Source organism: Bos javanicus, chromosome 15 (assembly GCF_032452875.1).
Source record: "Bos javanicus breed banteng chromosome 15, ARS-OSU_banteng_1.0, whole genome shotgun sequence".
NCBI classification, from domain to species: Eukaryota; Metazoa; Chordata; class Mammalia; order Artiodactyla; family Bovidae; genus Bos; species Bos javanicus.
Window position 1 is genome coordinate 50,126,873 of NC_083882.1, and position 16,624 is coordinate 50,143,496.

The 16,624-nt window shown below is 36.6% G+C and overlaps 2 protein-coding genes across 2 annotated transcripts in view; one reads left to right on the top strand and one right to left on the bottom strand.

The window, feature by feature from the left end:
* LOC133226772 (olfactory receptor 51F1-like) overlaps positions 1-16,624 on the top strand; it is a 460,311-nt gene that overhangs the window by 40,828 nt on the left and 402,859 nt on the right. The gene's annotated exons all lie outside the window — the stretch shown is intronic.
* LOC133261345 (olfactory receptor 52E4-like) lies at positions 8,038-8,995 on the bottom strand. The gene has a single exon (XM_061439839.1). It carries the CDS (start codon positions 8,974-8,976, stop codon positions 8,038-8,040), a length of 939 nt encoding a protein of 312 aa, XP_061295823.1. The 5' UTR covers positions 8,977-8,995.

The window sequence follows — 16,624 nt, forward strand, 5'->3', positions numbered from 1 at the left end:
AGTTTCTTTTTTAAATAAATTGAGAATGGTAATAATGAGCCCAGTAAGACTGTTTATAATACAAATCAGCCATTGGGCACTGGTTAATGATTCATTATTTTCTGTGGTACATATTATGACCCAAAATAAAGCAACTGTTAACTATTTTCAATCATGATGATGGTTTGATTGATTTAGGACTCATCGGTCCTTCTTTCCCAAAATGTATTCTAATTAGGTATGGTAAGAAATTTATGTGTCCTAGTTACGGTAGCAATATATATTTGATAAAAAGGAAGAATGGTTTAATGGATATTCCATTGGGACATATTTATATATCTCTGTGAAAACGTGGACTGAAATGCCTGAGTCACATATTTCCAAGGATACTAATCAATCCAAGGAGCATACTCTTTTAGATGTGTCAATGTTTTTATTACTATCTTAGAGCTATCATGCATTTAAGTAACTAATAGACAGATGCTGGTTCTCTTATGATCAAAGTTCATCTGAGAGACAAATTTCAGTAAGTATTATCATTCAGAGTATGGAAACCTTGTCATTCCTTCATGCATCCATGTATTCAGTTCAGTTCATTTCAGTTCAGTCACTCAGTCGTGTCCGACTCTTTGCAACCCCATGAATCTCAGCATGCCAGGCCTCGCTGTCCATCACCAACTCCCGGAGTTCACTCAAACTCATGTCCATCGAGTCGGCGATGTTATCCAGCCATCTCATCCTCTGTCATCCCCTTCCTCTCCTGCCCCCATCCCTCCCAGCATCAGAGTCTTTTCCAATGAGTCAACTCTTTGCATCAGGTGGCCAAAATATTGGAGTTTCAGCTTTAGCATCAGTCCTTCCAAAGAACATCCAGGGCTGATCTCCTTCAGAATGGACTGATTGAATCTCCGTGCAACCAAGGAACTCTCAAGCATCTTCTTCAAGACCACAGTTCAAAAGCATCAATTCTTCGGTGCTCAGCTTTCTTCACAGTTCAACTCTCACATCCATATATGACCACTGGAAAAACCATAGCCTTGACTAGACAGTTCTTTGTTGGCAAAGTAATGTCTCTGCTTTTTAATGTGCTATCTAGGTTGGTCATAACTTTCCTTCCAAGGAGTAAGGATCTTTTAATTTCATGGCTGCAGTCACCATCTACAGTGATTTTGGAGCCCCCCAAAATAAAGTCTGCCACTGTTTCCACTGTTTCCCCATCTATTTGCCATGAAGTGATGGGACCAGATGCCATGATCTTAGTTTTCTATATGTTGAGCTTTAAGCCAACTTTTTCACTCTCCTCTTTCACTTTCATCAAGAGGCTTTTGAGTTCCTCTTCACTTTCTGCCATGAGGGTGGTGTCATCTGCATATCTGAGGTTGTTGATATTTCTCCCACAATCTTGATTCCAGCTTGTGCTTCTTCCAGTCCAGTGTTTCTCATGAGGTACTCTGCATAGAAGTTAAATAAGCAGGGTGACAATATACAGCCTTGACATACTCCTTTTCCTATTTGGAACCAGTCTGTTGCTCCATGTCCAGTTCTAACTGTTGCTTCCTGACCTGCATATAGGTTTCTCAAGAGGCAGGTCAGGTAGTCTGGTATTCCCATCTCTTTCAGAATTTTCCACAGTTTATTGTGATCCACACAGTCAAAGGCTTTGGCGTAATCAATAAAGCAGTAGATGTTTTTCTGGAACTCTTGCTTTGTCATGGTCCAGCAGATGTTGGCAATTTGATCTCTGGTTCCTCTGCCTTTTCTAAAACCAGCTTGAACATCTGGAAGTTCATGGTTCACATACTGCTGAAGTCTGACTTGGAGAATTTTGAGCATTACTTTACTAGCATGTGAGATGAGTGCAGTTGTGTGGTAGTTTGAGCATCTTTTGGCATTGCCTTTCTTTGGGATTGGAATGAAAACTGACCTTTTCCAGTCCTGTGTTACTTTCACACATATCTATTGAGATTTTACTTCATTGAATTTAACCTGAGACTATAATCATTTTGTCAGTGTAATTTCCAGTGACAGCAATGCTATAGATATTTCCCCTTTACTTTGTTAAGAGGTGAAGAAGCTGTATTATTTTTCAGAACTTTTGCCTAGCTAGGCTATAACAGAAAGAGAACACTTAGTATTAGGTAGAATGCTCTGGCAGTTCTGAGCTAAGAAGATAGTCTCTATTCCTAGTAGTCCTTGATGAGATTACTAGCTGACTGTGAGGAATGAAATACTTCTAATTTCAGAGATGGTCCACCAAGGAGGATTCAAAATATGAATAAATTTGCTTAATTGTATTTTTACACTCAGTGCTTTGGCCACCTGATGTGAAGAACTGACTTGTTTGAAAAGATGCTGCTGCTGGGAAAGATTGAAGGCAGGAGGAGATGAGGATGACAGAGGATGAGATGGTTGGATTGCATCACCGACTCAATGGACATGAGTTTGAGTAAACTCCGGGAGGTGGTGATGGACATGGAAACCTGGCGTGCTGCAGTCCATGGAGTCACAAAGAGTCGGACACGACTGAGCAACTGAACTGACTGACTGACATTTCCATCAATAGTCTGTATAGTTTGGCAATCATTATCTTAATTGTTGGGACTGATGTGACATTCATCTTTTTGTCTTATGTACAGATACTCCATACTGCCTTCAGTCTCCCTTCTAAAGATGCCAGATTGAAGGCCCTCAGCAATTGCAGGTCCCATGTTTGTGTCATCCTGACCTTCTACATTACTGCTCTTGTCTCCTTCCTCACCCACTGCTTTAGTAACACATACCACATCACAGCCACATCCAGCTAACCAACATATACTTGTTGGTCCCTCCTATGATGAACCCCATCGTTTTTGGTGTAAGGACTAAACAGATTCAAAATTGTGTTCTATAATTATTCATGACTAAAATCAGCTGACAATTCTAAGACTTTTTTGTACTTATCCCCATCCATCTATAATTCTTTGATATAAATTTCTTAGATTTTACCATCAGCAAGACTGGGAATTAGAGTTTCAATTTTTCCACTTAATGTCTCTGTAAGTGGATGTCATATACAATTTATCCAACGTGAACATCTATAAAACAGATATAATTGCTTTTGTATTTAGTTGCTCATATTCTGGGTGCATATATATCTCCAATTGTTATATCTTCTTTGATTGATCCCTTGATTGTTACTTTTGTCTCTTACTACAGTCTGTTTTAAGGCCTATTTTTTCTGATATAAGTATCACTACCTTGACTATCTTTTGATTTCCATTTGCATGTCATATCTTTTTCTATCCCTATCACTTTCAATCTTTCTGTATCTTTAGATTTAAGTGAATATCTTATAGGGAGCTATATACAGGTCTTATTTTTATATCGATTCAGCTACTCTATGGCTTTTGACATATATCTTACATGATCTCTTAATTTTGAATGAATTTTGACATTCCTGCATTTTTATTCCCCTCACCCAAAAATTACTTTTTGTTTCATCATATTTTACAATTTACTTTTGGGTTGTAGGACTGAGTCAATAGTCATCTGGCTGCAGAACCCTAGAGTGTCCTAGGTCTTGCATTGGCTTGATGGTGGGCAGAACCAGGTTCTGGGGTGGGCTATTTCAGGGCCAAGTATCAGCTCTGGATCTAGTACCTGGATCTGGTGAGTGGGGCTGAATCCTGGGGAGCTTACTGAGGAGACTGAGGTGTCTCAGAGCTGATTTTGGCCTACTAGTAAGTGAGGCCAGGACTCGCATCCCAGGGGTAATGCTAGATCACTGGCAGGCAGAGCTGTATCCCAACATTTCCCAATGCTGATGCCAGCTAGTTGTTGGGTATGGTAGATTCCAGGGCTGCTCCTGAGGGGAGCAAGGTGTCCTAGAGCTGGTGCTGGCCTGCTAGTGGCAGAGCCAGAGCTGGGGGACAAGTCCAAATCCGGGGGTGTTCCAAGCCTGAGGCTAGCCTTTTGGTGTGTTGGCTGGGTCCTGAGAAGGAAAGCTGTGAGGCTGCACTTTTCCTGGGGCTGGTGTCTGCTCATTGATAGGCAAGGTCAGGGCCCAAGGGACTTGGGGACTGGTGCTCATACACTAATAGGTGATACCAGATCTTGGTGTTGATGCCAGTTATCTGGTAGGTAGAGCTAAGACTAGGGGATCCTAGAGTTAGTGTGAATTCAGTAATGGGCAGAACTAGATTCCAAGGCCTCTGTTGAAGGGCTCCAACAGTCTTGATGTTGTGTTGAGCTTGCTGATGGGCAGGGCTGGGTCCAGGGATTCCTAGGGCTCATACCTGTCTACAACTTGACCTGAGTCCCTCTGACTGCATGGCCCAGGGGCCCCAGGGCTGGTATCAGCCCACTGGTAGCTGGGGCCAAGATCTAGTGTGGCTAACTGGTGAGAGAAAGTGAGTCCCAGGGTCTGGGACTACAGGATACAAAAACAATCTTTTCATTAATCGTGTGGGAACATTGGACATCCACAGTGTAAAAAAAAAAAAAAAAAAGGATCTAGACATAGATTTTACCTCCTTCACAAAAATGGGCCTCAAAATGCATCACAGACCTAAATATAAAATGGAAAACCATAAAACTCCTATAATATAATGTAGGAGAAAACCTATATGAACTTGGATATGACAGTGACTTTTTAGAAATAACACTTAGACATGATTTATAAAAAAATAACTGATGAGCAGGACTTAATTACAGTTGAAATCTTATAATCTGAAAGACAACATTAGGAAAATGAGAAGAAAAGGCATAGACTAGAAAAAAATATTTGCAAAAGACATATCTGAGAAAGGATTGTTATCCAAAATATACAAGGAATTCTTAACACTAATAAACAACTTGATTAAAAAAAAAAAAAAAGGGCCAAAGGCCTTAAGAGACACTTCACCAAAGAATAGACTTACAGATATGGGGAGAGGCAAGAGGGGGTGAGATGGATGGAGAGAGTAACATGGAAACTTACATTACCGTATGTACAATAGATAGCCAACAAGAACTTGCTGTATGGCTCAGGAAACAAACAGGCACTCTATCAACCTAGAAGGGTGAAATGGGGAGGGAGATAGGAGGGAGGTTCAAATGGGAGGGGATATATGTATATCTATGCCTGATTCATGTTGAGGGTAGACAGAAAACAACAACATTCTGTAAAGCAATTATTCTTCAATAAAAAAACAAATTAAGAAAAATGAAAAATAAAAAAGGATATACAGATGACAAATAGGTATATGCAAACATACTCCACAGTATATATTGTCAGTACAATGCAAATTAAAACAATAATGAGAGACTGAACATCTATTAAAAAGGTCAAAGTCTAGACACTGACAACACTAAATTCTGGCAAAGATGTGGAGTAAAAGGAACTCTTATTCACTGCTGGTAGGAAAGCAGCCACTTTGGAAGACAGTTTGATGGTTTCTTACAAAACTAAACATATTGTTACCACACATTCCAGCAGCCATGCTCTATGATATTTAGCCAACAGAGTTAAAAACTTAACATTCACAGAAAAACCTGCATGTAGGTGTGTATAGCAGATTTATTCAAAACTGCCAAAATTTGGAAGCAACCAAGATATCCTAGAGTAAGTGAATGGAAAAGTAAACTTTGGCACAAGAGACAGTGGAATATTATTCAGTACGAAAAATAAATGAACTGTCAAATCATGAAAAGCCTTGGAGGAAACTTAGATGCATATTGCTAAGTGAAATAAGCCTATTTATAAAGGTTATATACTTTGTGATTCCAGATAAATGATATTCTGGAAAAGGTAAAACCACGGAGGCAGTAGTGCTTCCCAGGTGGCGCTAGTGGTAAAGAACCTGCCTGCCAATGCAGGAGATGTAAGAGAAGCAGGTTCAATCCCTGGGTCAGGAAGATCTCCCGGAAGAGGGCAAAGCAAGCCATTCTAGTATTCTTGCCTGGAGAATCCCACGGACAGAGGAGCCTGGTGGGTTACAGTCCATAGGGTCACAAAGAGTTGACATGATTGAGTGACTTAGCATGCACACTTGCGTGGAGGCAATAATCATTTCTGTGGTTGTTGGAGATTGAAGTGGAGGGCAGGGTCAATAGGATAGAGGATTTTTAAGGCAATAAAAATGTTCTGTATGATACTATAATGGTGAATCTATGTCATTATGTATATTTATCCAAATTGAGTGAATGCACAACACCAAGAATGAATGCTAAGATCGACTAAGGGCATTAGGTATTATGACGTGTCAACGTAGGTTCATCCATTGTAACAAATGTACAACTCTGATGGAAGTTGAATGGGGAAAGTTATGTGTAGGGGGTGTATATGGAAAATTTTTATACTTTACGCTTAATTTTACTGTGAACCTAAAACTGCTTTATAAAAATAAAAGCTTTTACAAACAGTAACTAGGACTGAAAATTTAGTTAATTGTCATTTGTTTTCCCAAAGTATCTGTGATGTTTACGTTATTAAAAGCAGTAGAGTACCTGTTTCTTCACCTCCTCTCATTATGGTCAGTCTTTTTTTTTTTTTCTTAGTTTTCCAATATCATAGGGTGGTATTGTATCTTGTGAGATTTTAATTTATATTTTCTAGTTACTTAATGACAATGAAATTGATTAATGCTTTTGTTTGAATCTTTTGGTGAAAAATTCATTAAAACATTTTGCCCACTTCTATTGAAAGGTTTGATTTCCTTTAAACTTTATGTATACTGGATGCAATCTATTATTAGATATTTAATTTGCAGCATCTTCTTGTCAGTCTCAGCTTGTGTTTTTGTTCTTTTAACAGTGCTTTAGAAGAGCAGAAACATTAAAGTTTTATAAAGTTAGTTTATTTTAAAAAATATTTAGATTTTGATCTTTACCATAATTTCTCTTAGAAGTTTTATGCTTTCATAATTTTACACTCTATCTGGATATTGATCTTTAATTTTTCTAAAACCTTTATAATTTAGGATTACTTCATTTTTTAATGTAGAATGTAAGGTACAGATGGAGTTGCATGCATGTGTACATCATTACACAATTATTTCAATCTATAATTCTACATTGAAATAACTTACACCTTAGCGTTTTGTTAAAAATCAATTAACCATGTCTATATGTGGCTCTGTTTGGGGGCTTCTTCTATATCGATCAATATATTGATCAATCATGCCACTAGTATCCTAACTTTATTGATGTATATTCTTCAACTTTGTTGCATAATTTTTCAAAGTTATTTTGATTATTTTCACTTCTACACTTCCATATAAATTTTAGAACCAGACTTTCAATCACTACCCCCAAAAATCCCCCTAGAAATTCAATTGGAATATGATTAAATCTTTATATCAACTTGGGGAGAATAGAAATATTCACTGTATCAAGACATGGGTACATGACAATTGCTTGTATCTCCATTTATGTCTTTGTTAATCTTTTGTAGCAATTATTATATGTTTTCTCTATGTAGCTCATATATGTGTATTTTTTTCTAAAATATGTCTCCTTTGTCAACTGTTTAAAATAATATTTAATTTCATTTCTAATGGGATGTCATTTTGTAAGAAACCCAAATGTTTATATTGTGACCTTGTTGTAGCCTCTAAACTCACTAAACTTATGTTTTATTTGTTCTAATGGTCTTGTACATTACATAAGATTTTTCTGCCTGGACAAACCATGCCATAAGAAATAGGGTTTATTTTCTCTTTCCAACATCAAAATTTTGTTTTTGTTTTTTAAATTACATTTGTTTGCTTTAATGCATTGACTAGAAAAACCAGTAGAGAGAAAGTATTCAGTTTTTCATCATTAAGGGTAATTTAACTTCAATAAATTTTATTATAACTTTTACTTGGCTCCACAATCTTCTCTCATCTATCAGTATATTTCTTGAAAGTTAAAGTGAAAATTATATAAAGGAAACTTTTAATATGAGGTTAGAGTAATAAATAAATATAATAAATAATTACTTCACTAAGGCTGAAGTAATGCCTTAGTGGCCTTTATATAATCTCAATTTAGGGACCCTGAGAAACATTCAAAATAAAGTTAGCCTGAAAGAACTTACCAAATTCTGAATATGTTGGGTCACTCTTTCTTGAAAAATATTCTCACAGCCCGGCCCCAAATTTGCTTTGTTCTGACACCATAAATGACCGGATTTAAACAAGGAGGAACAACTACATACAAATTGGCCAGGAGGATATGAATGTAGAGAGGGACATTACTACCAAATCGGTGTGTCATAAAGGAGAAAAATGCTGGTGTGTAAAAGGCTAAGATGACACAGACATGTGAACCACATGTGCTGAATGCTTTGAGTCTGGCATCCCTAGAAGGAAGGTGGAAAACAGTTTGTAGGATCTGAACATAGGAGAGGGAAATAAGGAGCAAGTCAAAGATCAGGGCAGCAATGGTAAATAAGCCATAGATAATGTTGACTCTTATGTTAGCACAGGCTAGACGAGCAATTCCCATATGCTCACAGTAGGTATGAGGAATAATATAGCGTCCACAGAAGGGAAGTCTTTTGAGAAGAGGACAAAAGGGGATGACAAGGAGGACTGGCCTCCCAATTACAACAGAGGCCATGATGGCTACCATTTTGTTGGTGAGGATAGTGGTATACCTCAGTGGATAACAGATGGCGACAAAGCGGTCAATTGCCATGGCCAGAAGTACACCAGATTCCATTCCCGTGTCGGTGTGGATAAAGAACATTTGGATGAGGCAGGCTTCAAAGCTTACCTTCCTATGGTTGAACCAGAAGATGGCCAACATTTTGGGTATGGTAGAAGTGGACAGACCTAGATCAATAAAGGAGAGAAGAGCCAGGAAGTAGAACATGGGTTGATGAAGGCTCTGGTCTGTCTTGATTAGAAACAGGATTGTGACATTCCCTACAAGGGCTATCAGGTAAACAACGAAGAAAGGGAAAGCAATCCATATATGGAAATCTTCCAGACCAGGTACACCCAGCAGAAGGAAGGCAGAAGGATGTGAGGTGGTGTCATTAACAAAGGACATTCTGCTGAAAATTCTTGGAGGATGGTCTGCTGTCTTCTTCAGTATTTCTGGGAAGACATGAGGGAATATATATATGGTGGTAGGATGTCACTGTATATATTTATATAGTAGAATAACAATAAAATTATTGAGAACATAATGGAAGGAAATTAGGGCCCTATTAAATTAAACTCTCAAAGATATTCAAATTATTTTTGTCCTGTTTAAAATTCCACATGGATTTTATAAGTTGCACTTCTCTGAAGTTAGTGTGGTATAATGATTCATAATCATCTCTGTGTGGATCACAACAAACTGTGGAAAATTCTTAAAGAGATGGGAATACCAGACCACCTGACCTGCCTCTTGAGAAACCTATATGCAGGTCAGGAAGCAACAGTTAGTAATGGTCATAGGACAACAGATTGGTTCCAAATTGGGAAACGAGTACGTCTAGGCTACATATTGTCAACCTGCTTATTTAGCTTATATGCAGAGTACATCATGAGAAATGCTGGGCTGGAGGAAGCACAAGCTGGAATCAAGATTCTCGGGAGAAATATAAATAACCTCAGATATGCAGATGACCCAACCCTTATGGCAGAAAGTGAAGAGGAACTAAAAAGCCTCTTGATGAAAGTGAAAGAGGAGAGTGAAAAAGTTGGCTTAAAGCTCAACATTCAGAAAACTAAGATCATAGCATCTGGTCCCATCACTTCATGGCAAATAGATGGGGAAACAGTGGCAGACTTTATTTTTGGGGCTCCAAAATCACTGCAGATGGTGATTGCAGCCATGAAATTAAAAGACACTTACTCCTTGGAAGGAAAGTTATGACCAACCTAGACAGTATATTCAAAAGCAGAGACGTTACTTTGACAACAAAGGTCCATCTAGTCAAATCTATGGTTTTTCCAGTAGTCATGTATGGATATGAGTTGAACTATAAAGAAAGCTGAGCACCGAAGAATTGATGCTTTTGAACTGCAGTGTTGGAGAAGACTCTTGAGAGTCCCTTGGACTGCAAGGAGATCCAACCAGTCCATCCTAAAGGAGATCAGTCCTGAATATTCATTGGAAGAACTGATGTAGAAGCGGAAACTCCAATACTTTGGCCACCTGATGTGAAGAACTGACTCATTTGAAAAGACCCTGTTGCTGGGAAAGATTGAAGGTGGGAGGAGAAGGGGACGACAGAGGATGAGATGGTTGGATGGCATCACCAACTCAGTGGACATGAGTTTGGGTAAAGTCCGGGATTTGCTGATGGACAGGGAGGCCTGTCCTACTTCAGTCCATGGGGTCACAAAGAGTTGGACACACTGAGCAACTGAATTGAACTGAACTGAACTTAACTGAATCATCTCTGAGGTCATTCTTTCATGGAATGCTCACCTACATATGCTAATATCAAGTGAAAATCCTTTCAATAATCGTAACTTGTATAATATTTTCAAGTTACCTTGGTTACCTAGTTGAGCAGTACAAAAAAGAAAAGCCTCCAAAATGTTATTTTTATAAAAGTATAAGTATTGGATTGGGAATCTTTCCTTATAATGGTCAATAGTGTTATTTGCTCAGTCATGTCTGACTTTTGAGAACTCATGGACTGTAGCCCGCCAGGTTCCTCTGTCCATGGAATTCTTCTGCAGGTATACTGGAGTGGGTAGCCATTCCCTTCTTCCTGACCCAGGGATTGAATCCAGTCTCCTGCCATCTGAATCATCAGGGAAGCTCCATAATGGTCATTGTAGTCAATAAAACATCCACTTCTTAGGCTTATTTGCCTGTCATAGTCCCGTCTCTCTAGGTGTTACTTTTTTTTATTTGGCTTAATAGACTGTGTTTAAATCTGTATTTTAGTGAAACTGTCTTTTATGGTGTGGTTGCAGAATTATTAGTATTTTTATACTTTTACAATAAAAAGCTGTGATTCTACACATGTACACATGAAATCATCTTAATAGAGGTGGGGAAAGTAATCATTTAATCCCATATCTATGTATTATATTAAAAGAAAAGTTTTCAATAGAATAGGCAAGGCATAAATCTTATTCAATTAGGCAAAAGGAATCGATGAAAATTCTGCAGCCAATATCATAATGAATGGTGGAACACTGAAATTTTTTCCCTAGGATTTGGAAAAAGCCAAGAATATCAACAAACATCAATTATATTTAATATATTACTGGAAGTAACAAGGTCAATATGTCAAGAAAAATGTACATAAACTGTTAATTTAGAACCAATAATTTAATTTATCAATTACTCAAGTATAAGAATATATTTTATACTTGTTTTAACAAAACATTGGGAATTGAAATTTTTAAAAATTAAAATTAAATTAATTAAATTTTGTAATTTTAAATTACAGTTTTATAAAACTGTCACCTTCAGTGACATCAGAAACAGGGAGAACTTAGCAATAAAGTAGTTAAAATTATAAAACATGACAGAAATTATAAAAGACTTAAAAATTTTTTTAACCTATAGTTTAAAAGACTGAAGTCTGTTATGATGTCATTTATTCCTAAATTCATCAGTAAGTTTAGAACAGCTTTGTTGAATTCCAAGAAATTTAAGCTTCATCTACTTATTTTAAGAATACCTTCATTGGGAAAAGAATAACAAAACTTGATGAAACATACTATAGAACTTCAAACTTATAAAACTATAGTAATCAAAACTTATAGCATTTGTGCAATGATAGATAACTACAAGGTAATGAAAAGAAATAAACACATTTTACAAGCTCAGTTATATTTTATCAAGTGAAAAATGTGGTAATTCAGTGAAAATAGAATAGTTGTTTCTTCCAGTAATCTGGTGCAATTGAATATACTTATGAGGCAAAAAAAGAACTTTGTCTCCAACTTCACAACATAAGCAAAATTTTAATTATACTTCTAAAGTAGACCTAGGTTAAAAAAAAAAAAACACAGAACTTAAATTCTATAAAATTTATAAAAAGGAGAATATATTTGCAACCCAATGGAATGTAATGGTTTCTAAGACGGAACACAGAAAGCAAGAACCATAAGAAATAAGCTATTACATGTTACATGAAATTTTAAAACTTATTGTAGAGAATGTGAATTTAGAGAGTAAGACTGGAATAAAATATTCATAATCTCTACTCTCTGAAAAGAAATTCATGCCAAAAACATACAAAACACAACTAATAAATAATAAAAGCAAACAATGGAAAAAATAAAGCAACCTAAACTGACATTTGGCAAAAGAAAATATACAAATGACATTCAAATTATCAAAATCATTAGGCATCAGGAATTACATGTTTAATATATAATGACATATTACTACACAAGCACTAGAATGATCAAATTAAAAACCATGACAAAATCAAATTTTGGTAATAATGTAGAGTAACATATTCTCTTAAATTACCTGAAATAATTGAACTCCTGGGTGTTTATTCAAGACAAATTAAAGCATATGCTTACACAAAGACTTGTGCAGGAATGTTCATAGTAGCTTTATTCATAATTACCCCAAAATGGAAACATCACAACTACTCATCTCCAAGTGAATAGATAAATCAGTTTTGGGATGTTTACATAATGCAACTCTATTCAGCAACAAAGCTGGATTTGCTTCTTATGTGTGCAACAGCATAGATGAATCTAAAGTCATCATACTGCGTTACCAATTACTACTAAAGAGTATTAAGTAAATAATTTTATTTCTATGAAGTTCTAGATTATATAGATAAAATAAGTGCTGAAGATATCTGTTCAGTGGTTTCAGGGGCAGAATAGGAAGAAACCTAAGAAGATTTTTGACATGATAGAAAAATTATTTATAAGAATGTAGGATATAAATCAACCCACTCCAGTACTCTTGCCTGGAAAATCCCATGGGCGGAGGAGCCTGGTAGGCTACAGTCTATGGGGTCGCTAAGAGTCGGACATGACTGAACGACTTCACTTTCACTTTTCACTTTCATGCATTGGAGAAGGAAATGGCAACCCACTCGTGTTCTTGCCTGGAGAATCCCAGGGATGGGGGAGCCTGGTGGGCTGCCGTCTATGAGGTCACACAGAGTCTGACACGACTCAAGCAACTTAGCAGCAGCAGCAGCAGGATATAAATGGATATACAATTACCTTTGTTAAAAATATGCAGATAAAGTGTGTACATGTAAATGTGTATAAATTTTACTTTAAAAAATCAAATTTAGATCTGAAGGAAAATTCAATATATAGTTCTTGAAATTGCTGATAAGAGTATTATGTGTGTCTACTGATTGTATATGTTTAAAATGACTCATATTAAAAAGCATAAATATAAACCTAGTCATTTTGTAATGCAAACTATAGTATAATTTGATTTAATAAAACATTCAATTTTGGAGCTTATTTTAAAGGTAGAATCATTTATCTCACTCAATTACTGCTGAGAGCTAAAAATCCTAAAATCTAACAATAATATTAAAAAATTAAAGTCAAAGAACATAAACTAAAGAAACAACCTATATTAAGTCTGAATATACTGCCTATTGTGGTTGATTAAAAATCAGTTGTTTGGTGTTCGGGAACACTCCTTTTTAACCCAATAAAACATGGTTTTAAGTCTTCACTCCCCTACACTCTAATGACCTTAAGAAAATCATTCCCTGAGCTTTATTTTAACTGTCTAGTCTGAAATAATCATGTATCAACTTCAAATGGCTCTTGTGTTAATAAAATAAGATGTTGTATATGTGAAATGTAAACATGCCTTAATACTGGCCCCTTAGTAACATTAGTTGAAATAATCTGACATTATTATCCATGAATATGACTCAGTGCTACTGTTTGATTTTCTAATAAAACACAATAGCTTACAAAGAGTATACACATGGCCCCTTCTGAGGGAATATGTTAACTGAGCACCACCATTCATTTTAAGTTGAAAATTAATTTTTTCATCTAATTAGATGAAGAGCTGCACTTTAAAGCCTCTTTATAATATCCCAGGTATACATTGCATTTAGGGAACAAATGACAAAACTTTTAATACTCCTTTATTGATATTCATTTTTGAAAGACTTTCTACCTGGGGTAAATTTAAAAATACTTGCTTTTCATTCTAAAATATAGAATATGTGAGTTATATTCAACTCAGAACAAGATTGGATGCTGTCAGTCAACTCATGTTTTATCACACAAACTGTGGAAAGCACTATCATCTTTATAGAATCTGATTTTTGAATGTAGGTTAATACACAGAGAAAGCAAATATTTAACATCCCTCTTTTGTAGCTCAGAGTGCAAAGGTCATCCCTAAGGCCTTACAACCCATATGATACAGCAGCTATTTCAGAGGTCACTTTACTGACTATCACTTTTATTTCCATGGTTCTGGACTCTAATCACTTACCCAGGCCCATATCTGCAGGGAAAGTACAGAACACAGTGCCTGGATGCTCCCTCTCTGTAGCAGTAACGGAAATAAAGGGGGTCTGGCATGTAATCTGTGGTATATCTGCAAGTGATTCTACCTGATGTGACCTCTAGAAACTCTCCTCGATGTCTACAGTGCTAAGCTACCCCACCAGTATGAGTCTTTTGTGGAAGACCCCTCATACACACAAGTATAAAGTATGACCTGGGCTACCTTCCCAAGGAAATGTGCTGCCTCCTCCTGTGTGTCAGGCTGGCCTTCTTGCCCACGATCCCTAAGAGGAACACTTTATACAAAGGTTGTATCTCCCCTGAGAGGGACGTTCTGTGTCCATCTCTTCAGGGACTGAGAACATCTAGTGTTGACTCAAGCATTGACTGTGAACCATTTTGGTTTAAACCTCAATCTAGGCAGTCAAGAACTAACTCATTTTGTATTTTGTCCCTTAGCCAGAATATTTTTGAATGTAGTTTATCTTCATTGCATATATCTTAATACATATATATATATATATATATATATATTTCTAATATTCCCTTCTTTCACTTACATTCCAGAATTGACAGCTATGCAGGTGGCACTAGTGGTAAAGAACCTGCTTGATAATACAGGGGACATAAGAGATCCAGTTTGATCCCTGTATTGCAAAGATCCCCTGAAGGAAGGCACATAAATCCACCCCAGTACTTTTGCCTAAAGAATCTCATGGAAAGAGGGGCCTGGAAGTCCATGGGGTTGCAAAGAGTCATAAACTACTGAAATGACTTAGTACACATGCACACATGCTCATTATTTTATATAATTCCAAGTAGTAAAACATGTTGACAGCTAAATGTTATTTTTATTTATTTTTTTAGTGAAGAATAATTGCTTTACAGAATTTTGTTGTTTTCTGTCAAACCTCAACATGAATCAACCAGGGGTATACATATATATCCTCCCTTCTGAACCTCCCTACCATCTCTCTCTCCATCTCCCACCCCCCGCCAGGTTGATACAGAGCCCCTTTTTGAGTTTCCAGAGTCATATAGCAAATTCCCATTGGCTATTTTACATATGGTAATATAAGTTTTCATGTTACTCTTTCCATACATATCACCCTCTGCTACCCTCTCCCCATGCCCATAAGTCTATTCTATATGTCTGTTTCCCCATTGCTGCACTGTAAAATTCTTCACTACCATTTTTCTAGATTCTGTATGTATGCATTAGAATACAATATTTCTATTTCTCTTTCTGACCTACTTCACTCTGTAGAATAGACTCTAGGTTCATCCACCTCATTAGGACTGAGTCAAATGTGTTCCTTTTTATGGCTGAGTAATATTCCATTGTGTATATGCACCTCAACTTCTTTATCCATTCATCTGTTGATGGACATCTAGGTTGCTTCCATGTTCTAGCTATTGTAAATAGTGCTACAATGAACAATGGGATACAGGTGTATTTTTCAATTTTGATTTCCTCAGGGTATATGCCTAGGAGTGGAATTGCTGGGTCATATGGTGCTTTTATTCCAAGTTTTTTAAGGAATCTCCATACCATCTTCCATAAAGACTGTATCAATTTACATTCCCACCAACAGTGCAAGAGCATTTCCTTTTCTCCACACCCTCTCCAGCATTTATCACTTGTCAACTTTTTTTTTTTTTTTTTGGTCAACTTTTTGATGAGGGCCATTCTGACTGGTGTGAGGTGATATCTCACTGTAGTTTTTATTTGCATTTCTCTAATAATGAGCAGTGTTGAGCATCTTTTCATGTGTTTGCTAGGCACCTGTGTGTCTTCTTTGGGAAAATGTCTGTTTAGGTCTTTTTCCCACTTTTTGATTGGGTTGTTTGTTTTCCTGGTATTGAGTTATATGAGCTGATTGTATATTTTGGAAATTAATCCTTTGTCAGTGGTTTCATTTGCTATTATTTTCTCTCATTCCAAGGATTGTCTTTTCACTTTGCTTATAGTTTCCCTTGCTGTGCAAAAGCTTTTACTTGTTTAATTTTTGTTTACTTTTGTTTTTATTTCCATTACTCTAGGAGGTGGGTCATAGAGGATCTTGCTTTGATTTATGCCATCAAGTGTTCTGCCTGTGTTTTGCTCTAAGAGTTTTATAGTTTCTGGTCTCTCATTTAGGTCTGTAATCCATTTTGAGTTTATCTTTGTGTATGGTGTTAGGAAGTGTTCTACTTTCATTCTTTTACATATAGCTGTCCAGTTTTCCCTGCATCATTTATTGAAGAGGCTGTCTTTGCTCCATTGCATATTC